Source organism: Ursus maritimus, unplaced genomic scaffold (genome assembly GCF_017311325.1).
Source record: "Ursus maritimus isolate PB19 unplaced genomic scaffold, ASM1731132v1 scaffold_2, whole genome shotgun sequence".
Taxonomy (NCBI): Eukaryota; Metazoa; Chordata; class Mammalia; order Carnivora; family Ursidae; genus Ursus; species Ursus maritimus.
The window spans coordinates 17900312-17924226 of record NW_024424452.1 but is presented as its reverse complement, the minus strand read 5'-3'; the positions used below and the strand labels follow the sequence as shown (position 1 = coordinate 17924226).

The 23915-nt window shown below is 49.7% G+C and overlaps 1 protein-coding gene across 1 annotated transcript in view; it reads right to left on the bottom strand.

The window, feature by feature from the left end:
- The window catches only part of GSG1L (GSG1 like), a 214068-nt gene that overhangs the window by 117900 nt on the left and 72253 nt on the right, over positions 1–23915 (bottom strand). The window contains 1 exon segment of the mRNA XM_040635173.1: positions 13992–14039. Within this exon segment, the coding sequence (XP_040491107.1) occupies positions 13992–14039 (48 nt within the window).

Below are 23915 nucleotides of genomic sequence, written 5' to 3'. Positions count from 1 at the left end.
CGCTGATGCTGTCCGTCTGGGGCCCACGCTTGAAGAACTAACAGCAGTATTCATAAGCAAAACAGAAAGTGACCCACATACCCATTAAGAGTAGAATGAACGCACAGAAGAACGTAGAGTCATAGAATGGAATATTACATAGCAATGAAAATGCACAGACTACAGCTATGATCGCTATGGACCGAATGTCTGTGTCTCCTCAAATTCATCTGTTGGTGTTCTAACTCCAGGTGTGATGGTATCTGGAGGTTGTGCATTTGGGAGGTGAACAGGTCATGAGGGCAGAGCCCTCGTGAATGGCATTAATGGCCTTGTAATTCCCCAGCGAGCTTCTTGGCTCCTTGCACCATGTGAGAAGACAGCTATCTGTGATTCAGACGCCATATGGGCTCTCTCACAACCGTTTAATTCTGCCATTGTAGCACAAAAGCTACGCCTACACAAGAGAATGGGCGTGGCTGTGTTTCAATAAAACTTTATTTACAACAACAGGCGGTGGGCCGTGCTTTGCCAACCCCTGCCTATCAGTGGTTATTCTCCTCTGGGATCGGGAGTTGTCAGTGCTCAAGAAGGGACATGTGGGGTGGCCAGCAGTGATCTCTTTCTCGACCCCAGTGGTAATAAAGTTTTTGCTTTACAATAGACTGTTAAGCTATATATTTGCATTTTATGTATTTTTTAATGTTACTGTATTTCTCAATTTTAAAAAGCTTCAATAAATAAATAAAAGAGAAACAAAATGGAGTATCTCCATACAACGAAATATTATTTGGCAATAAGGAGAAGCGATATACTACACACGCCATGATGTGAATGAACCTTGAAAACATGGTGCTCAGTGAGAGAAGCCAGACCCCAAAGTCCGCCTACTATGTGATTCCACTCATATGTGTCCAGAATTGGCAACTCTACAGGGACAGAAAGCAGATCGCTGGTTGTCGAGGTCTGTGGGGTCCGGAGGGTTGAGGGCTGAAGGTTAAGGGAACAGGTTTCAGGGTGATAGAAATGTTCTTAAAATTGATAGTGGCCATGGCTGCACAAGCCTGAACGTACTAAAGACCACTGACCTGTACACTTTAAGGAGGCAAATTGCATGGTAAGTAATTATATTTCAATAAAGCTGTTACCAAAACAACAACAAAAACAAAAAACAAAAAAAAAAAAACAAAAGAAAACAAAACAAAAAAAAAAAAACGACCCAAGATATTTAAACTAATGAATAAAATCAACAGCCTCTGGCCTCGCCCCCAGAGATGGGCCAGACGAGGGGCATGAGCAAGGAGACCAACAAGACACCAGCTTTGGAGAAGCCACCTGTGCTCCCTCCTGTCTGCCGAAGCATCCCATCACTGCCCCCCTACATTTCTCTGCCTCTGGCAAAACGCATGCTGAAAATCAGAAGATTGAGAGGCCGCAGAGTGTCCGGACAAGTAGGGGCCAGGACATCGCAGCCAAGAGACGCTGGACTTTTTTTTTTTTTTTTTTTAAGATTTTATCCTTTTATTTGACAGAGACAGCCAGCGAGAGAGGGAACACAAGCAGGGGGAGTGGGAGAGGAAGAAGCAGGCTCCCAGCGGAGGAGCCTGACGTGGGGCTCGATCCCAGAACACCGAGATCACGCCCTGAGCCGAAGGCAGACGCTTAACGACTGCGCCACCCAGGCGCCCTGAGACGCTGGACTTTTTAAACTCAAAATGAGATTTCAGGGGAAAGTGTACGGGGAACAAAGCCTGTAGGAGTTGGGCTGTCTCGGGGAACCCACACCAGGGCTGCGGGAGCCGACTCCTGGGCAGCAAATCTGGCAGGAGCGTCAGCCTTCTAGAACATTCCTTTTGAAAGGGCTTCTCTCTTGGGTTTGTAGGTTCCTAGTGGCTTCGGGGCATGGGTAGGGTTTCAGAGGCTTACAGCCTTCTGCTCCTCACGCCTGCAAAAGGCGGCATATTTGTGGGGGGTTCTGTGTTACATCCCAGGCCTTCGCAGAGCCTCCGGGGAGCCCGGCAGATGGTTGCAAATGAGAGGCTGCAGAAGCCAGCAGATGGGATGCATGAGGAGCAGAGGGTGCCGGGAGCAGGAGCTGCCGTGGGTCCCCTCAGCTGCCACGCAGTCCCCGACAGCTGTGAGCCAAGGGGGCCGCCTGGCTGGCTCAGAACACACAACAAGGCCAACCAAGGAACTTTCTGGGCCTGAGGAGCAGAAGAGGAGCCAGGAGGCACCAGGCAGAGTGGGAAGACCTGTGAGGTGTGGCAGAAACAGCACGGGACTGATGGATGCATCACTTCACTGTGTGACCTCAGGCAAATTGCTCGTCTTCTCTGTTTCCTTGGCTATAAACCGGAACTCATAGCACCTATTCTAAAGGGCTGTTGAAAGAATTAAGTGAAACAAGGGGTGTGGAAATATCTAGCAGTGAATGGAATTCTGTGCATTATTCAATAAGTTACTCAAGTAGAAATCGATGCAAATTGAGTTACTTTCCAAGTGAGCTTTCTTGCTGGCTGGGCTAAACCCAGGAGATGGGGAAAACACAATGGAACATTCAAGCCGGCGTTGACTGAGCCAGACCAGGCATCAACCCCTCACATGGATTATTCCATTCTCAGGAGAGTTCCGCAAAGCAGATGCTATTATCCCCATTTTAGACATGAAGAAACTGAGCCATAAAGAGGATGAGCAGCGTGCCCCCCGTCCACAGCTAGTAAGACAGAGGCAGGATTTGAATCCAGAGCCCACACGCCACATTAACACCGAGCTTAGAAACTCTGCATTTAAATCCCAGCTCTGCCACTGGCTGGACCGAAAGCAGGTTTCTTAACCTATCGCAGCCTCAGCTTCCTGTCCTGGAAGGCGGGGTGGTAGTAATAATACCTACTCGGCAGGCTGTTGCAAGGATTAAATGGTATGACGTGCCTAGAAGGGACTGGTATGCAGCAGGCGCTCAATGCATGCTCACTGCATTGCCAGGGCTGGCCTGGAGGAAGATGCCCCAGAGCGGCGAGCCCATTTCTTAGAGTACGCAGTAGGTATACTCACTATACTCAACCCATTCAGTCACAGAGTTTTTTCTTGGGGTCTCAGTTTCCCCATCTGCAAAATGGGCTCTCTGGTGAGATCAGCTCTCTGCGCCCTTTCAACTGGGACATTTGGGCCCCTTTCTTGGAACTGGAGATGTCACGAGAAGGAAGCAGAGACAGGCGCATGCAGTGTGAGCCCCTGGGGAGCCACAAGTGACAACCCATGCGGCGTGGCAGCCCTTTCTTCCTCTCCAGTCCCATCTGGCCAACACTTAACTTGTCCTTCCCTCTCACTAGACCTCAGTCCTTCCCAGTCGTGACTAGCTTTACGATTCTTTTCTATTTCAGTAGCTCATTTTGAGGCAGTAAGTGGAACGGTGAAGCATCACAACACATATGGTCTTGGATAAAATGACTTAATCTCTCTGGGCCTCAGTTTCCCCACCCATGACTTGGTGTCCCAGCAACACAAACCTCAGCAAGTTGTTGGGGGATCTGCTGGGTCTGTCATGTTGGCAAAAAGGGGGGGGAAATGGGGGGGTATTGTTTATTCTAAAGCAGCTTGGAAAGAATAACTCGGCACACAAAAACCATGAGTTGATAGGTATCCTTACTCAGGATGAGGCTTAAAAAGTTAGACTTTCTAAATGAATCAGTGTAAAGAGAAACAGTAAGTGACTCTATGGGGCGGGGGGCAGTACACAGCCCAAACTGGGAAAGTAGTGCAAGATGAAAAATCAGGATCTCTTGTTAAAAAAATTATTGGAGTTCCTGGGTGGCTCAGTCTGATTAAACATCTGACTCTTGATCTCAGCTTGGGCCTTGATCTCAGAGTTGTGAGTTCAGGCCCCATGTTGGGCTCCATGCTGGGCGTGGAGCCTACTTAAAAAAAATTATTAAGAATTTCAGGATAGTGACCCTGGAACATTTAACCAAATGTGAGTCCCTTCTGTGCATGGGACCTTCTGTGATTGTATAAGTCACATGCCCATGACACTGCTTCTATATCTTGACAGGGGTCTGGGTTATACACATGTATGTATTTCCTGAAACTCAGTGAATTGTACGTTTAAAACCTGTGCGATTCACTCTTCCTAAATTATACCAATTAAATTATATTGATTAAAACAAAGGAAACACAACAAAATAGGGTCACAAATTCCCAGCTTATACCAGGCAGTGTGATGCAGCAATGAGATGTAGGTATAGACAGTATGTTGAATGTTGTCTTCTTTTAACCCTGTCTATGTATCCCTGGCCCCCACATACAGTTGTACAGGATGTGCACTGCCCAACCCTATGCTATTCACATAGACTGTAATATGAATCATGACCCCCAGAGTTGCACAGTGAGTAACCTGCCCAACTGAACGTGGTGAACTCAATTTATAGCTGTTTGTCTAACTTCATTTGAAGGAATCTTTGTGTGGCTAAAGTTAAAGCTCTTTGCAAATGCAAGTCCTGGGCCAAAGAGAAGGGCCTCGTTGTAAATTCCATTCTGGGGACAGGTCCAGAAAGAACCAGCCGATGGGAAGACTTTTCTGGGTTATGGAAAGGAGCCAGCATCCTTCACATTCCACAGGCCCCGTGCAGCTCAGCAAGCCCTGCCCCCCCCCCATGCTGAAACCCCTGCTCAGACAGGCAAAGGGCTGGATTGAAGCGTCCGAGCTCATTTCTCCCACCAAAGGATGGTAAGACTACAGAGTCATTTAGAAATTTAAATTACCACTGTTTACACTTAAGCGAGTCTTCTCACCATGGAGAAACTGTTTCCAATTATGAAACATGAAAGCTGGTCACCGTTTGGGGTTAATATGACGCTCTCTGAGAGAGTGAGCGGGCGAGACTGCCCAGACAGCTAATTACCTGGAAAGATAATCTGGAATAATTGGAATTAGAGCAATAAAGCAATTACTAGATGTTGTGATCTCCAGGAGCAGTCCTCCACCAGGCATCGGGATTTAAACACCTTTCTTAAGGGCACGTAATTAGAGAAATCCAGAATTTCAGAACAGAAAGTGACAGAACTAGCAGTTCAGAATGAGGGAGGTGACAGAGACCTGTGCACTGCTGGAGAAAACGACGCTGGAGGGTCGTGGGAGGGATGGGTGGGAGGAGAAAGGACTGGGGGGCCGGAAGGGGGGCGGGGTGCTGCTAAAAGACCTCAGAAGCCTGGAGAGTGAGCCTGACTCTCACCTAAACTTGCTGTGTGACCTTGAGCAAGGCGCTTAACCTCTCTGGGCTCTACGTTCCTTCTACTCTTTAGTCATTCAGTAAATGACTATTGTGCATCGGCCACGTGGACCCTTTTGCACATGCCATTCATCCTACCCAGAACAACAGCCCCTGGGCCCCTTATGCACTGGAAGGAACGCCATTCATCCTTCCAGATCCTCCCCACGTGGCACCTCTCCCCACAGCCCGGCCAGACTGTCATCAGCCCCTTCTGCAGCCCTCTGGCCACCCGTCTGGGCCCCAGGCCCATAGATGTGACTGTCCTCCCCATCTGTCCCCCACTAGAAGGCTCTTCAAGAGCAGAAGCTGGGGGTGACTCCCCTCAGTGTCCCGGCTCCTGGCACACAGCCTAACACCAAGGAATGCCACCCACTGGCCTGAGGCAAGGTGGGCAAAGTCACGGAGGCCCCTCCCTGAAAGCGAGGCTGCAGTCTACCCTGCCTCCAGGAATTAAATGACACTGAGGGGGCTGGCCTGCGTTGTTAGTTTATTGAGAATGGCCAGGAAATGATCTCTTTCTATAGGATTCCAGAGCTCTGCTGCCCCCGCAAATGGACCAGGGCCATTCAGATGATTGATGAGTCCCACCCTCAGCCAAAGGGCTACAAGAATTATCTCAATGTCTGGGAATGGCAGGTGGGAGGGAACAATGGACGGGTCAACTACTGGGGCTGGTCTCCTGCCTCTTTGTGTCCCGAAGTCTCCGTCTCACAGGATGAAAAAATCAGACCTCTTGTTGTGTCGGGCCTCGGACCACAGGTATGTTCCCGGTAACTTGAAGCAGAAGTAGCTGATGCAGTCTGGGGGCAAGGGAGGGCTGACAGAGAGGTGCCTAGGTGGACAGAGTGAAAAGATCGCCCAGGATTCACACACAGGCACAGGATAGGCTGGCCGCCCGGCGTGCTGGGGCTGCGGCCAGCAGGCTGACCCGCGTGGAGCTCCAATGGCAGCTCTTGGGCAGCTGGGAGGGCTCGTTGTCCTCTCCCTTCCCCTGCCCAGCGTGTTCTGATCTATGCATGTTTCAGGTCTGTGACATAAATCAATAAAATGCACTAAATAAATTAAGTGAGCAGCAGAATTGTAAATCGATTTCAGGCGCAGAACAGAGAGGTTGAGGGAACCAACAAGAGACTATTATAGAAACCGAAGTGAGAAATGACTCAGGCAAGACTCAGGATTGTGGCCACGGAGCCACCACGTTGTTACACATCCCTGAAATATTAAACAAATGAAACCTACAAGCTTTGGAGATTGTTTCGCAAAAACCTGCCAGCTGGTGGCTGCCAGAAATCCAGCTGGGAAACAGAAGCGGGGAGCAGGGGTGACTAACGCAGCTCAGCCCNGGGGGGGGGGGGGGGGCGGTTAGAGGAGACCACAGCCTCCCGAATCAGAGTCCAGGTTTCCAAACACAAATGGGCCACCCAGGGTCTATAACAGGCCCCTGCTCGCCCCTTCCTTCCTTCCTTCCTTCCTTCCTTCCTTCCTCCCTCCTTCCTTCCTCCCTCCTTCCTTCCCTCCCTCCCCTCCTTCCACAAACCTTTACTAAATTCTTGCTGTGTGCCAACCCCACCTAGCTGAGGCACAGGAGCCATTGGAAGGACAAGACCCAGTGTCTGTCCTCAGGGAGTGTCCAGTCTGATGGAGAAGATGATCTCAACACAGAGTGATGGGTCCTAATACGACCAGTCACCATAAGTATCTCTGGGTTCGGGGTGGCTTTTCAGAAAAAGTCATATATGGGTTGAGCCTCTGACTCTTGATCTCGGCTCAGGTCGTGATCTCAGGGTCATGAGATCAAGCCCTGCATTGGGCGTGCAGCCTGCTTAGGATTTTCTCTGTCCCTCTTCTCCTCCCCCCTTGCTCTCTCTCATGCGCTCGCTCTCTCTCTCAAGAAAGAAAGAAAGAAAGAAAAGAGAAAAGAAGAGGGTATGTCTAAGCTGGGTTTTGAAAGATAAATAGAAGTTTTCCAAGGCACACAAGAGGTGGTAAAGGCAGGTAGGCAGAGGGAACAGCATATGCAAAGGCACAGAGGTATGAAAGATGATGGGGAGCTTGAGGGAAGTGTATTCGAGGGGGAAGGCAGGGCTGGAGCCCAGGGTCCCTGTCAGGGATGGTAGGAAATGGAATGAAAAAGTCAGACTAGCTCCAGACAGATCACAGAGGACCGTGAACACCATGTTAAAATATCCCGGCGTATTTAAGTTTGGGAGCCAGGGAAAGGGTTCAAGCAGAATCCTGATACCATTGGATTTTCCACTTTAGAAGGATCGTTTAGAATTCAGTGTGGGAAATTTTTGTTTTACTTTCTCTTTACTTTACTTTCTACTTTCTTTCTACATACAGACAGAAAAAGTGCATCTATCACAAGTATAGGGCTTGATGAATTTTCATAAACTGAACACATCCATGTAACTAGCACCCAGACCAAGAATCGAACACCGCCAGCTGCCGGCGCCCTCTGCACGGCGGGCCCCCTTCAGTCTTCGCGGCCGACCCCTGTCCTGCCTTCTCACAGCGCGGCCTCATTTTGCCTGTTTTCCAGCTTTATATAAATGGAATCATACAGTATTTATTCTCCTGAATCTGGCTTCTTTTGCCCAAATCCGTGCTGCCGTGAGCAGCTGTAGACTGTTCGCCCCCCTTGCGGAATCGAATTCCATGGTGTGTGTTGATGGGCACTAAGGAAGAGCAGGCAGGAGGATATCCGCACGGCTTGATGACGGCTATAAATCACGGGAGGCTCAATTAGCTCATTCATTCATTCGCTCATTCATTTTTCATTCATTCACAGTGAAAGCCCCATGGACCCCGTAAGGGAAAGCTCCAAACTGGGGGTTAGGAACTGGGGACATTCCCCACATCACACCTTGACTGGTACCTTGGAACCGATCCTTATCAGGGTATCCTGTTAATAGTGTAAAGGGAGGAAAACCCAGACATCTTCCTGGACTCTTTGCAGGGATCTCGGGTGGCAGAATCACATCCCTCCTGCCTCTCCCAGTGCAGGGGTGGGTTCTTCCTTCCTCTGCCGGAGCCCTTCCACCATGCCTGCTAAGCATTTCCTTAGCTGTCTCCCACACGGGTGGGGCGGGGACTTCCGCCTCATTCATCTTTGCAGCCCCAGTGCCTAGCCCAGAGCCTGCCGTGCAGTAGGTGCTAAGGAAACGTTTGTCTAACTGAAAGGCATGTGTGAGAATGACTGGCACGCAGAGGCCGTTCAGTTGGTGCTCGGCAAGGGAACCCACCCAAACGTTTAGGTCCCTCGTGGAGAAATAAATAGGTCACTTTGGGAAGACAACGACCGGGGAGACTGTGAGCAGCAAATCAGCGAGGTCCATGCACACATACCCCCAGAAATCCAGCTGAGCCAATTCCAGCACCACCAGCTGCCAACCATCCTTGAAGCCTGAGCTCAGTGTATTTCTTGCCTCATTGATGTTGGACGCAGCCACGTGACTTGCTTTAGCCAGTGGGGTGTTAGCAGACGCCATGTAAGCAAAGGTCTAACATGTGCTTGTGCCGTTAGCCACCTTGCATTTCTTTTTTTTTTTTTAAGACTGTATTTATTTATTTGAGAGAGAGAGAGGGAGAGCACGAACGGGAGGAGGGACAGAGGGAGAGAGACAAGCAGACTCCCTGCTGAGTGAGGAGCCCATCGTGGGGCTCCATCCCAGGACCCCGAGATCATGATCCCAGCCAAAGTCAGACCCTTAACCAACTGAGCCACCCAGGTGTCCTGCCACCTTGCATTTCTGTCCCCTCTACCTGGCCCCCAGAGTGAACTCACATGGAACAGACGTGACTGAACCCAGACTACATCCTGGAACCAAGACAACCTACAACCAAGTCAACCCACAAACATGTCAGCAAAAAATAAATGCAGAACGCCCCTGAGCTCCGGGATGGCTTGTTACGCAGCATTACGGTGGATGTTGCTGACCAGTACAATAGGTTTGAAGACTACCCAGTTGGTCACAATTGCTTGGTAGGAGAATCCTGCCCAGTGAATAAGAGACTGAGATTTCAAGAGACAGGGAAGAGGAAGACAAGAAAGCATGAGGAGCGTTCCCTCTACATTTTCACTATCAAGTTCACAACATATGGACGCTGCTGTTTCTCTGCATTTGCACATTTCATCTTCATAAATTGCTCAAGCATCTTTAAGTCGCCCTCCTCCTCTGCTTCCCACAGCCTTCGTTCAAGTCTCAAGCCACTATTCCACCAGTGCAGCTCCAGGGCTGGGCTGGACCCCCGAGGCCCGGAGGTAAATAAGAAACCACTGCTATCCTCAGAGGGCCCCAGCCCTGTGAAGAAGGAGGACGTGCGTACCAGTTACTATTATTCAGCTCTGATACTGAAGGCCTGCAGGGGAGTGGGGGCACAATCACAGTATCCAGCAAGAGAACTGCTTACACGAATTGTCTCTACGTGATGGAATATTTCATAGCTGTTCCAGAAGATGAGGGTGGTTTTATGTATTGATATGAAAAGCAACTCATGATTTTATATATAAGTATAGATGTATATATATGCATCTATCTATCTATCTATCTATCCATCATCTTCAAGGGCTAATGAACCAAACCCTTATTAGGGAATATGCAGTGGGCTCAGAAGAGACCTTTTATTTCTCATTTATGCATTTGAGGTTCATTATAATTTTTATAATTAGAGTGTATACTGTTAAAATCCATGTTTATTTTTCATCCATTCAACAGGTGTTGTGGGGCCCCTACAGCACCAGGCTTTGCTCCTGGGCACTAGGGACACAGTGAGTTACAAAGGAGACAAACCCCTGCCCTCGTGGAGCTGACCCTCTGTTCATCAGGTAAGCAGGCAGGAATAAGTGACGTGCAGGGGTGGAGAGGGACTTGGCAGGAGGAAGGGCTGTGACAAGGAGATGCTTCTAGGAAGGCTTCCCTGGGGCTGTGACATTTGAACCGAAACCTGAATGACGAGGAGGAACCAGCTGTGCAGAGAACTGAGAGAACAGTGTTCCGGGAGCAGAAAATGACACGTGCAAAGGCCCTGAGGCACACACTCATTTGGCCAACTCACGAAACAGGATTTGGGGGAGGTGGAGTGTGGGGAGAGAGGGGAGATGGCAGGAGATGAAGACCCAGAAGTTTGGGGCCGGATCCCACAGACCTCACAGGCCATAGTGAGAACATTCGCTTTTTCTCTGAGTGAGACAGAAGCCAAGGGAGGGCTTTAAACAGGGATTCACATGAGATGACTTATGCTTTAAAAACATCATTCTGGCACGAGTGAATCAGGGGGCAAGAATGGAAGGAGGTAAGCAGTTAAGAGATTGTGGCAGGAATCCAGATGAAAAATGGATGTGGCTTAGGCTAGTATAAAACAAAAAGATATTTCCCATGAGAAGTACAAAACTACAATGGTCAGGTACAAACGAAGAAAAACGCGTGCCATGGTAAAAATACTGATGACAAATATTTTTCCAGGGGACAGGGTCAGGAAGTAAGGGGTGAGAGGTTGTTGGAAAAAATGGCAAAGAGGGGGTGCCGTTTGCAAAGGGCCTTGGAAGCATGACCATGGCTTGCCAGGTGGAAGGAGGTCAAGGAAAGAAGGAGAGCACTATCTGAGAACACCCTGAACTCAGCTCAGAGGTCTCGGTGAAGGAGGAAGGGGAAGAATCACACATCACACGCTCACACAAGTGCACACACACACACACACACACACACACACACTTTCACAGAGTCTTGGAAAGCCTAGCTTTTCAGCAGAAGAACCAGGCATTTAAGAGCCCAGTTGCTCAGGTTCAAATCCCAGCATCCTAACTTGACCTCAAGCAAGTCAATTAACGTGCTATGCCTCAGTTTCCTCACCTGTAAAAGGAGGATTTAAATGAGCCAGTGTGTGTAAAGGTCTCAGAACAGTGCCCGGCACGCGGTAAGCACTGTGCAAAGCCAGTTAGCGCGAGTGCCACGATTATTACCATATCGGGCAGACCAGAAGGTAAGGCACAGAGGGAGCGGGCGCAGGGACAAGAATGCAGAAGAAGAGTGTGCTTTGGGAAAGAACACACCTGGGCTCAAACACCAGCCCCAGACACCCCGTGTGGCCTCGAACCACACACTCCATCTCCGTGGCTCGGGGGCCTCATCTGTGAGACGGACCATCACAGTGAGAGGTGAGCACGGGGATGGACCCACGAGCACCACAGTCCCGCACGCATGTCCGGAGGGCCAGGTCGGGGGCCTGCGTGACGAACCCCACCGATCCAAGGGACAGCTGAAGTGTTCGACAGGCAGTGAGTACGTGAACATCGTCCTGCCACTTGGCGGCAAAGCCAGCCCACTCAGCCTCCTTATAAACGTTTTTATATACACAGCCAGAAGGGCCGTGGCGTGGCCGCCAAGCCCGGAAAGAAAAATCACAAGGCCAGTAAAACACAAAGATACAATCTCTCTGGGGCCCTCGGTCCTCATAAAAGAAGCAGGAATAAAGGTCAAATGTCTCCAGGAGGAGGACGAGTGACCCACGTGCCACCGAACATGGACACACGTGTACACATCCGTACACGCTCACACGTGCACACATATGCATGCTTGCACTTGGACACGCCCTCCTCCTCCATGCACAGGCTCAGCCGGGCACACGAGCACATACATACTCACACAGGCACGCGCGTGTGCAAGCTCAGCCACCACCACCTCTCACTCCACACAGGAGACCCGCGTGCACCTGCTCGTGCATGCATACGCTCCCCCTCAACCCAACACGCACACACGCTGACGTGTGCACACACGGGCCGTGCTGCCTGGAAGCCAGAGGGGCAGCACAGGTGGCCCCGGAGCTCCGAGGTCTTGGGGGTTATCGGCTGAGCGTTGGCGAGGGTCTGCCTCCAGGGACAGGCTTAGAAGACGCGGGACAACAGAGGAGTCTGAAGCCTGGGCTCTGCCCCGCATGAGAAGGGACACTGAGGTGGCTTCATGTGTGTAAGGCTCAGATTCCTCATCTGGCAGCGGGGTGAGTTTGTCAGCCCCCTCCTCACAGGGTTGTGGGGGGGCTCCTCAGTTCGCGCTGGGAACACAGTGCGGGGCACGCAGGGACTGCCGCTCAGCGCGCATCCCCCATGCATTAGCGATAGTATTCCTCGCGCCTCTTGACCGCAGCTTAGAAACCGGGGCCCAGATGCTCAGCTCCAAACTTCAGGGATGGCCGCCTGTAGCAGCCAAACGGGGCACGGTCGCTGGGAAGCCGGGGAGGAAACTGAGGAGACAGCCACCTGCCACCCCACCCGCCCCGCGGAAAGTCTGATCAGCAGGGAGTGGCTGGCCCTGAGGGTCCCCGTCTCACGGAGCTCACCAAGGGGACAGTGTCTGCGAGACACGAACATCACCGGCCTCCATGACACATGGCCCCCCCGCGGAGCCCCCTCTGCCAACACCCGGGATGGGTCAGAGGCCCGCCCTCCGGGTCCCTGACCCTCCAGACACTGCAGGGACCCACCAGCAGGGGGCGTGAGTATCCACAAGCCCTGGACTAAAGGATTTCTCCTGAGCCAGGCACACAGAGATTCCCCCCTGTTGGGACAGATGTGAGGACTGGATTTCTGCCTCAGTTTCCCCACCCTGACACCCAGAACCAGAGCACTCTCCTAGTCTCCAGGCTGTTTGAAGACACCAGCATACCTGCTCTCTCCTGGCCGCTGTCCTCCTTGGCGGAAAGGGGGAGGCGGGTGGAGAGGCGGCCAAGACCCTACATTCCTTTGGCAGCACATCTTCCAGCATCTGCTCTCTTGCTCTCCCTTAATAATAAAGCCTCTGACTTAGCTGAGCACATGGTTGCCAGGATAACAGCCTCATTTCCCAGCCTCCCTTGCAGCTGAGTCTGGCCCTGAGACCAAGTTCTGGCCAAGGAGACATGAGCAGGTGCTGTGGGCAACTTCTAGAAACGTTGGAGTTGACACGCAAGCTTTGCCCTTTCTCCTTTGCCCCCTCTAAGCTGCTGCCTGGAAGGCAGGTGTGACAGCTGGAGCACCAGTCTAGAAACCTTGGAGTTGACACGCAAGCTTTGCCCTTTCTCCTTTCCCCCTCTAAGCTGCTGCCTGGAAGGCAGGTGTGACAGCTGGAGCACCAGCTGCCGTCTTACACCATGAAGGCAAAACCACGGAGATGGTGGAGATGGCAAGGTTCTGGAGCAGAGCCACACTAGACTGCTTACTTTCAAACTTTATAAAAGCAATGCACATTTCTCCTCTGAAGCCAGCTCTTATGGACCACCATTCCTTGCAGCTAAACCTAGTCCTAACTGCTGTGCTTGCCCCACACGCGAATCACCAGGGGTCAGATTCTCTGCTCTTGGGCCCCATGCACCAGACAGTGACAGACACGGGACATCTGTTTTCCTGCCCCTGAGGCCAAATCCTGCAGCTGGATGCAGTGCCCCCCACACTGGTCTAGCCTGACCCCAACTTCTGCACACCTGTCCTTCTTCCCACCAAATCCTGGTGCACGCCGGAAGTGATGAAAATGAAAGTGTAATGACTCCAGGACCGCCCCGATCAGGGGAAGGACACGATGATCCTCCACCTGCCTCTCTCCCCTCCCCAACTGCTCGAGAAACTCGGAGCTTGGCAAGATTATGGTTCTCTGGGGAGCCATCGCCCAGGGGCGCTGCTGGAGAAACCCTCACGGGGCTGCGGCATGCCACTGGGCAGGAAGTGTCTCTGAGGGGCACTGGGCTTGCACACCTGAGTGGGGGGGCCACACTTACCCTTCTCCGATGCTGGGGCCAGGTCAATGAAGCTGCGACATTTTTCACCTTCGAAAAGAAAAGAAGGGTTTTCAGAATGTGAGAGGAAGTGAGAGCTTCAGGCTTTTGCCTCTCCCCTTCTCTGAGCTTCAACACCGAGCCAGGGTGTGGGGCCCCGAGCACCTCTAACTCTTATTCCCAGAAACTCAATGTCCCCGGGGAAACTGCGGACAGCGAATCTGCAAACTGAGCTAAACAGCACCAGGGAGGTCGCCTCCGCACTCACCCCTGATCCAACCCATCCTGCCAGGTGGCTCCCACCTGCTCCAAGCCGTCATGCCCTTTCCACAGCCCCCACGCCATCCAGACCCAGAGGGATGAGGGCAACCCCTCGCTGGGCTCCCCAGACCTCCACACCACCGCCGCCAGAGGGATACTCTCCGGACACATGGCTCTGATCGCGTCACACATGCACACAGGCATACACACACCTGCCCAAACCCTCCGATGACCTCCCAAAGAATGAAGCCCAAGTTCCTTCACGGGGACCCCTGCACTCAGCCCCGACACTCCACCATGAGGCCTCACATGTGCTGTTCCCCCTGCCGGGGCCACGCTTCCCCTATTATGAGCTCTCACGGCACGCTGGCCCTCTCCGACACCCAGTCACCTTAGGATTCCACTTTTTGCATATACTCTTGGATGGATGGCCCACAGGTTGTAAGCGCCATGAGGGCGCGCCCCACATGCTCAGTGTGCACCCAGCTCGGGAAATGGCAACTCCATCCCGTGTGCTCGGGCCAAAACCTTGGCATCAACCTTGATTTCTCTCTTTGTCTCATACTTCCACATCTGATCTGTGGCTCTGGCTTGGCGGTATATCCAGAAACCGACCACTTCTCACCCACTCTGCAGCTCCAGCCACCATCACCCACCTAGATTGGGGCAGTAGCCTCTGCCTGGGTCTCCCTGTTTCTGCCCTTTTCCACACAGTGGCCAGAGAATCCTGTTATAACCTACGATGGATTATTATGTCCTTCTCTGTTCAGAATGCTCCAAGTCCACCCCGTGGCCTGACAAGGCCATCAACTCCCTGACCTTATCTCCTATACGCTTCTACCTCACTCTCTGGGCTCCATCCACATTGGCCTCCTTGCTGATCCTTAAACATGCCAGGTACACCCCTACCTCAGGGCCTTTGCACATACTGCCATTTCTGCCTGAAGCATTTTTCCTTCAGATAGCTGAATGGTTAACCCTTCCTTCCTCTTTTTTATCACCTTCCTCAGATGTGACCTTCTCAGGAAGGCCTTTGCTGGCTAATCTATTTAATATTCCAAAGGTCCCTCCCCTGACTGCCCATCTCTCTTTCTACTGGACCCCTACCACCTGAAACAGTGTCTGGTACATAGTGAGTGCATAATACATATTTGCTGAAAGAGTGTATCAATGAATAAACAAAAGAGTGATTGGACAAACAGATGAGCAAAGGAATGAATGAATGTCTTACACCCAAACTTTAGGCCTATAAGAAACTGCAACTTTTCAGTCTCTTCTGGGGCCTCCTTGATGCTGGGCACTGTGCTGACCACGAAGGATACTGTGATGAGCAAGATGGCCCAGCCTCCAGGCCCTGTGTCACAAAGGTAGCACATACAGGATCCTGACGGAGGGAAAATGTTGCCTACAAATCCAGCTGAAGAACCAGAAGCGCTGGGCCCACAGCCCACACAGCAACTATCACATGAGCCAGGCAGATGCTGCCCCCTTCAGACGCGGACGCGCCCTGAGCCACAGTCCCCGCCCCTCCCTGCTGCTTTCCCTCTAGCCTCACGGAAGCCACCCAGCCGGCCCCTGGGACACTAGATTGGATGACCTTTAGGGTCAGCTTGCAACCCCAGGTTTAAGGATTCTACTGCTAATCCCATCAAGGATATAGATTTTGTGTCAAAATGGAACCAATAAGAGTTGGGAGGTGAAAAAGATCTGGAAACTTCCAGCATTCTCAATTCATGTGTCTGCTTGAAGCTTCCTAAGTTCTCCAAGAAGGCCCCTGGAAGCCCCTTTGGGGTCCTGAACGTCCTTCCAGCCCCATATAAATGCAAATCAGACAAGGGGTGTGCTGGCAGATGAGGCTGAGAATGAAGGCGGGGGCCAGATCACAAAGGGTCTTGAGATTCAGCTAAGGAGCGGACTCCTGTCTTACTCACATCACCCCTTCCAAAGAATCACGAGGCCACAGGTGGCTTGGATGGGGCTCCTGCGGCTTCCTCCCCAGACTCTATGCTGAGACGCAGGACCCTCACCTCCCTTCACAGATGAAGAAAATAAGGCTCGGGGCCACTGAGTGACCAACCGGGACCACACGGCAAGTCAGATGTACCAAGATTAGAACCCACTAAAAGAGATGTTTGCTGATAGCCAAGAACTAGAAAGGAGGATAAAAACATAAGAATTGGTGGCATGCTAGAATGGATGGATTTGAATGAATTGTTTCAAACTTTCTTTAATGTTACATCGTTTTCTCAAAATCTGGAGAGAGAAAACATTAATGGTCAAATTCAGACCAATACCCAGGGCCACGTTCAGACCTTGTGGGTCCTGGCACTTTGGCCTGTTGGGGTCCTTCCTAAATTAAAAAAAATTAAATTAAAAATTACATTTTACACTTGCATTGGCTAAAGACAAATATATATATTAAATTATATATTAAAATTTTTCTTCACCTAAAAATGTATCTTTTTCTTCTGATTTTAGAAGAAATTAAAACTTTTGTATGGGTCCACAAGAGCACTGTGGGCCCTGGCTCCATGCCCCCAGACAGGAGGGAGAAGGAGGCCCTACAGCGCTGGGTCTCCCGGCTCCCACATCAGTGTCTTCCCACCACCACCGGCCTCCTGAAAATATGTAAGACTGATGTGCTAAGCATTTTGCCTTCTCTTAAACAGTTTTACTGAGCTATGATTCACATGCCATGCAACTCACCAATGTAAAGTATACAATTTAAAGGTGTTTAGTGTATTCTTAGTATATTCACAAGATTGCGTGACCATCACCATATTCCATTTTAGAACACGTTCATTACCCCCAAAAAGAAACGCCATACCTCTTACCAGCCAGTCCCATTGCCCCCTGTCCTCCCGGCACTGGGCGACCCCTGACCTATTTTCCTTCTCTATGGATTTGCCTATTCCGGACATTTCACATAAGCGGAATCAGACAATAGGTGGCCTTTTGTGTCTGGCTTCTTTCGCTGAGCATGATGTTTTCTGGAATCATCCATGTGGTAGCATGAATCAGTGCTTTGTTCCTTTTTAAAGGCTGAATAATATTCCATCATAGGGATACATCCCATTGTGTTTATCTCATTGGTTAATGGACTTTGGGTTTGTTTCCACTTTTTGGCCATTGATGACAAGATTCATGCACAAGATTTTGTGGGGACAACTTTTCATTTCTCTTAGGTACATACCTAGGAGTGGAAACGCTGGGTCATGTGGAAACTCTGTATTTAACCTTCCTGGGAACTACTAGACTATTTTCCAAAGTAGGTACAACACTTTATATTCCCACTAGCAATGTGTGAGGGCTCCAATTTCTCCACATCTTTGTCAATACTTGTTATTGTATCTTTTTTTATATCATAGGCATCCTTCCGGGTGGGAAGCGGCATCTCATCGTGGTTTTGATTTGCATGGCCCTAATGACTAGTGATGTGAAGCATCTTTCCATGTGCTTCTTGGCCATTTACATGGCCTCGTCGGGGAAATGTCTATTCAGATCCTTTGCCCATTTTTAATTGGACTATTTTTTCATTTTATTATTGAGTTCTGAGAGTTCTTCCAAGAGTCTGCATACATATACCTTATCAGATATCCAGCTTGTGAGAATTTTGTCCCATTCTGTGAATAGTCTTTCCACTTTCTTGATGGTGTCCTTTCAAGTGCAAAGAGTTTTAAATTTTGATGCAGCTCAATTTATCTATTTCTCTGTTGTTGCTTGTGCTTCTGTGTCATATCTCAGAAGACTTTGACCCAACATCATGAAGATCTATTCTTTCTCCTAAGAGTTCTATCATTTTAGCTCTTACCTTTGCATGTGTTATCTGTTTGATGCTGACTTACATGTATGGTGTACCAGAGGTGGCCAGCTCCATTCTTTTGCAGGTGGATAGCCAGTTGCCCCAGCCTCATTTGTTGAAAGGCTATTCTTTCCCCCCATTGAATTGCCTTGGCACCCTTGCCAAAAATTAATTGACTACAAATGGGAAGGTTTACTTTGTTCTCTCGATTCTATTCCATTGATCCATAAACCTGTCCTTATACTGGTACCACACTGTTTTTGATTACTGAGGCTTATAGTAAGTTTTGAAATTGAGTGAGTTCTCCAACTTTGCTTTTCATTTATAAGATGATTTTGGCTATTCTGGGTCCCTTGCATTTCCATATGAATTTTGTCTTTTTAAAGATTTATTTATTTATTTGGGGCGGGGGAGGGACAGAGGGAGAGAGAGAGAGAAAATCTCCAGCAGACTCCCCGCTGAGCACAGAGCCTGACATGGGGCTCAATCCCACGATCCTGAGATCATGACCTGAGCCGAAATCACAAGTCAGACACTTAACCAACTGAGCCATTCAGGCACCACTCCATATGGATTTTAAAATCAACTTGTCATTTTCTGGGGGGAAAAAAACCGGTTGGATTTTTCTTTTAAGAATTTTATTTTAGGGGCGCCTGGGTGGCACAGCGGTTGGGCGTCTGCCTTCGGCTCAGGGCGTGATCCCGGCGTTGTGGGATCAAGCCCCACATCAGGCTCTTCTGCTATGAGCCTGCTTCTTCCTCTCCCACTCCCCCTGCTTGTGTTCCCTCTCTCGCTGGCTGTCTCTCTCTCTGTCGAATAAAATAAAAAATAAAAAATCTTTAAAAAAAAAAGAATTTTATTTTAAGTAATCTCTACACCCAACATGGGGCTTGAACTTACAACGCAGAGATCAAGAATTGCATTCTCTACTGACTGAGCCAGCAGGCACCCCGCCAGTTGGAATTTTAATAGGGATGGCACTGAGTCTGTAGATCAATTTCGGGAATATTGCCATCTTAATAATATTAAGTTTTCCAATCCATGAACATGGGATGTATTTCCATTTATTTAGACCCCCTTTAATTTCTTCCAGTAATGTTCCGTAATTTATGGAGTATAAGTTTTGCACTTCTTTTGTTAGATTTATTCCTAAGAATTTTATTCTTTCTGATGCTATTGCACATAGAATAGTTTTCTTAATTCCATTTTCAGATTATTCATTGCTATGGTATCAAAATATGATGAATTTTTGTATATTGACCTTGTACCCTGCAATCTTGCTTATAAGTTCTAATAGTTTTCAGTAGATTCTTAGGATTTACTATATACGATATCATGCCATCCACAAATAGAGATCGTTTTACCTCTTCCTTTCCAATCTTGATGTCTTTTATTTCTTTTTCTTGCCTAGTTGCTCTGGTTAAAACCTCCAGCATAATGTGGAATAGAAGTGGCAAGTGCAAACGTCCTTGTCTTGTTCCCGATCTTAGGGAGAAAGCATTTATTCTTATACCATTAAGTATGATGTTTGCCGTAGGCTTTCATAGGTAATCTTTATCAGGTTGAGGACATTCCTCCTATTCCTAGTTTGTTGGGTGGTTTTATTGTAAAAGTATGCTTGCCTTCCCTTTAATCCCATAATAACCTGCGATGATGTAGCTGTGAGAATCCCCATTTAGAGACACTCCAACTGAGCCTCTGAGCTTTCAGTGATTTGTTCAAGACCACACAGCCAGTAACGATGGAGCAGGACTCAGTCCAGATCTGTAAACTCCAAACTCCATGCCCTAAAATTTTTGCAGCTATCTGTTCCAATTTGCTATGTCAGAACTTCCTACTGCAGCCAGACATTCCCACTGTGTAGAGCTGCCCGATTCTGCAAGGAATCCCCTGAGAACATACCAACTCCCCCACCCCCGCCCCGTGCAGACAGGGAAAATCCACAAGGGGCCAAATAAAATGACTCTCACCCTTCTACGTGGACAAGACTGAATGGAAGATGTTTGAGCAGAGATGGTCAATGCTGACGTCTAAGAAAAAATCATAGTAATGACATAAGGAAGACTGGGTGTTTCAATGGTCAACAAGTCTAATAACTGGAATCCAAACACAGAAAGAAGTTTTTTCTCCAAACCCTGTTCTTCATGATAAAAATTAGCTAACCATTTGTATGAAAGATGTCAAACTGTACCATATTGTCTTATTGCTTTTAGAAGTAGCCTTTAAAACATCTTTGTCAATTATCATTAAGTTGATATGTTTAACTAAGAGATTTAATTGGGGTATAAAACTAGAGACGAGCACTTTATCTTCAGACTGAGGCTTGTCAATTAGATCATGGAGCTGTGGCATGTTACTGCCACCTGATGGCAGCGTACCTTCTGTGAAACATGGAACATGAAGCTGGGAAGGATTCTAGAGTTCATCCAATTTAAGTGGTTCTCAGCCCCCGGAAGCCCACGTCTCACCCACAGAGACCCTGATTTAATTGATTGGTTTGGGGCCTAAAGTTCAGTGGGGTTTTAAAAACTCCCCGGGTGATTCCAGCATGCAGCTAGGCTGAGACTGGCACTCCAATCTGACTTGTAAAAAAATCTATTTTCAACATTAGAAAAACAATAGTAGGCCATCTTAGTGATGGATCATAGTATCACAATGGACACTCCTTCAAGCAACAGTGTCTGTGGGGCAGGGTAGCAGAGTGGCCAAAAGCCTAAGTTCTGGGATCTGCAGAGCTGGGTTCAAATCCTGGCCCTGTCATTTCCTGCCACGTGATTTCTGTGCCTTGATTTCCTTGACTGTTTAATGGGTACAGCACCTATAGGGGCGTTGTAAAGACTTAACGTGGCCACAGAGCTTAGACATGATGCCTAGACCAGAGTGGGTGCTTAGGAAGTGGTGGCTGTCATCATCATCGTCGTCACCCAACAGGACTCAGAGGAAACATGGGGCGTGGCCTCTGCAGTCTCATGGAGAGGAGATCGGACTGATGCACAGATCCCCATTGTGGTGGGTGGAGGTGGGAAGTGGGGCTGAGAGCAGGAGCCCTATTGCCAGACCCGCCTGGATTCAGCTTGGCTCCATCACTTACGAGATGTATGACTCAACATGAACCTTCTGGTGCCTCAGTTTCCCTATCTATACAAAGTGAAAACCACCGATGCTAGTGTTTCTATAGTACTTCTAACAGGGTGGACCAGGAGGGGCGGTGCCAACCACCAGGTGGCACAGCTAGGACAGCTCAGTAGGCAGGAGTCCACACTGTCACGCGGCAGCCGCAGGGATGTCTAGTTCCCCTATGAGCCCGTGCCCGGGGTGCGGCCCTGCACTGCCTGCACCATTGTCTCCCCCAGACCCATGGGCACTGTCTGGTAATTCCCTCATCTTTGCCCCTTGAAGATGCCCTTTCTCCCACTGCTACCTCTCACTCTGATCCCCTTTGGCTCATGGTGAGCTGCTAAGAATTGAGAAGGCGAAAGAGAGCATCTTCTCCCCAGGAAGGAGAGTTCCCGAAAGACCCAGTGTGTTCCCAGAGGTCCACTGGAGGGTAATGCTGCCCTACTTTGGAGAGGACACAGAAAGAAGGAATTTGTGCAGGAAGAGGGTGAAGCCAGCAGACCCCAGGGAAAGTGTTTTGGGGATCCATGAGCTGCAGAGCCTCCACAGACCCCTAAGGAGATGTCAGGACCTTCCTGGAAACCAACCTGAGAAAGCTGGACATTAGGATCAGAGGTCATAGGCTTGACAAAAATCTTGCACCCCAGCGAGGGTCCCATGGCCCCTGTGGGGTAGAAAACCATCGCCAGAAAGGAGAAGAAGGGCAAGAAAAAGCTAGAAGGCTCTCCCAAAAGTTCTGAAGACTTCCCATGACCCAGAGGCTGGTGGGGAGCCTCAATTATGTGGGGTCTGGATTTCTCCCTACCTTGGAGAGTGGAAGCTCAGTCCCATTAGATTAGAGAAATAAAGGAATGGGAGACTGCTTGCCTGTAAAAAGTGAGAGTGCGTATTCATACCCACAGAGCCTCGAAGGGGAACATCCTGTATGGGGTCCTCATGACTGCACCTTGCCCTGAGGCAGGTGGCCAATAGGTGGGCTTGGTACCCGGCCCCAACACAAGGGTGGCCAACTCATGAGATCTCAACGCCTGGCAGTGACTGAGGCAAGACAGAGGGGAGTAGGTAAGTTAGAGAGGGTGTGCCCTGTCTAAAGGAACATGAAGTGACCTCCTGGCCATCTAGACCAGTCAGGGTCCTGGCAAGAAACAAACGGCACCCTGGAAAGAGCTCACTGAAGATAGCCGAGTGAAGGGACTATTCACAGAAGGGTGGACAGGCACGAGGAGCTAGCAACAGTGGGGAGCGGCTCCCCTCCCCCAGCCCAGGGGGGCAGGCAAGGGAAAGCACTGGGAGCTCAGCCACACTGAAGCAAGCATCAGAACCAGAATTCAGGGGTAGGGGCCCAAGAATCTGCATTTCTAACAAGTTCCCAGGGGCTGCTGATGCTGCTGGTCTGGGAACCTCATTTTTGAGAACACTCCTTAGAGGAACACGTCACTGTCAAAACCTCAACAGGGAGAAAGTGAGGCAGGAGAGTGGGGGATATACCCTCACCCTTCTCTGCTTCCACCCTCTGATTTCCTACTGGCTCCTCCCCCTGGCCAGAACCAATGAGAAACCAGAGGGCACAGGGGCTGTTCCATCTGCAGAGGGCAGTCTCCCCCCACCCACCCCACCCCCTAACCCTCCTCCACTCCCCCCATCCCGGCACAGAGAGGCAGGAGGACAGACTTCCACAATCACCACAAGCACTATCTGAAATGATCTTGTGTGTGTGTTTGGTTATTTGTTTATTGTCGGGGTCCCCTGCGGGATGTATGAGGGACTTCTCGGCTGTGGGCGTTATTCACAAGCAGATCTGTGTGGACCGTGGGCCTGACTGCATTCTGTAGCAGGCTGGAGCCTGCATGCCCGGAAAGAAAGCAATAATGCAGAATTCTCCCCCACTCCCCGCTCTTCCTTACCCACCCCCTTCCTTTCTCTCTCGCTCTCTCTCTCTCTGAATCCTGGGAATCCAAATCACATCAAGCAGTGATGTGGGGATGTGTTTGAATTAATTTTGATCCTGAAAAAAACATTCTTCTCTTAGATTCCCACTCTCAGTGCTTTGTATTCATACAATTGTATTCAACCAACGTTTATTGGGCGTCTCCTATGTGCCAGGCACTGTTCTGCGGGTTGGGGATACAACAGTGAACGAACAGACAAGTCCCTGCCCTTGTGGCTCTTCTGTTCTTACGTTAAAGGGTATGTTATCAGCCACTCAAAATCCTTGCACCAGACAAGGGCTTTCCCCAGCCTTCTGAATAACACCCAGTGTCTCTACAACAATCAGAAACTGGCTGCTGTGTCTTCAAGGCCTGAGACAGTAACAGGGGCTCCAGACATGATTGTGGATTAACAAATAAAGGAAGAGCATTTCATAAATTGCCTTTATCAAGAATCACACCAAATGGGGGATTCTAGTCTGCAGAATCCTACAGGTGTGACCATGACACCTGTAGGCAAAGGTGAGACAGGAAGTTGAGCTCAGCTGGAGTGTCTCGGGGCCCATCTAAGACAAGAGAGGCAAACAGAAAAGGGGTGTCTTCACTATTGAGTAAAGAGGGGGTACCCCGTTGGGCAGCCATACCCAGTCTCGTGCCCGCCATGATGCATGGACACCCGCTCCTTTCCTGCTGCTTTGTGTCTGGGGGTTCCAGTTTTTAGCCTTACATTTTTCCCACCTCTCAATCTCCACATCTTCTCTCCTTCCATTTCTCCATGCCGGAGCCATCCCTAGCCTTCAGGATCCAGCTCAGTGCCCA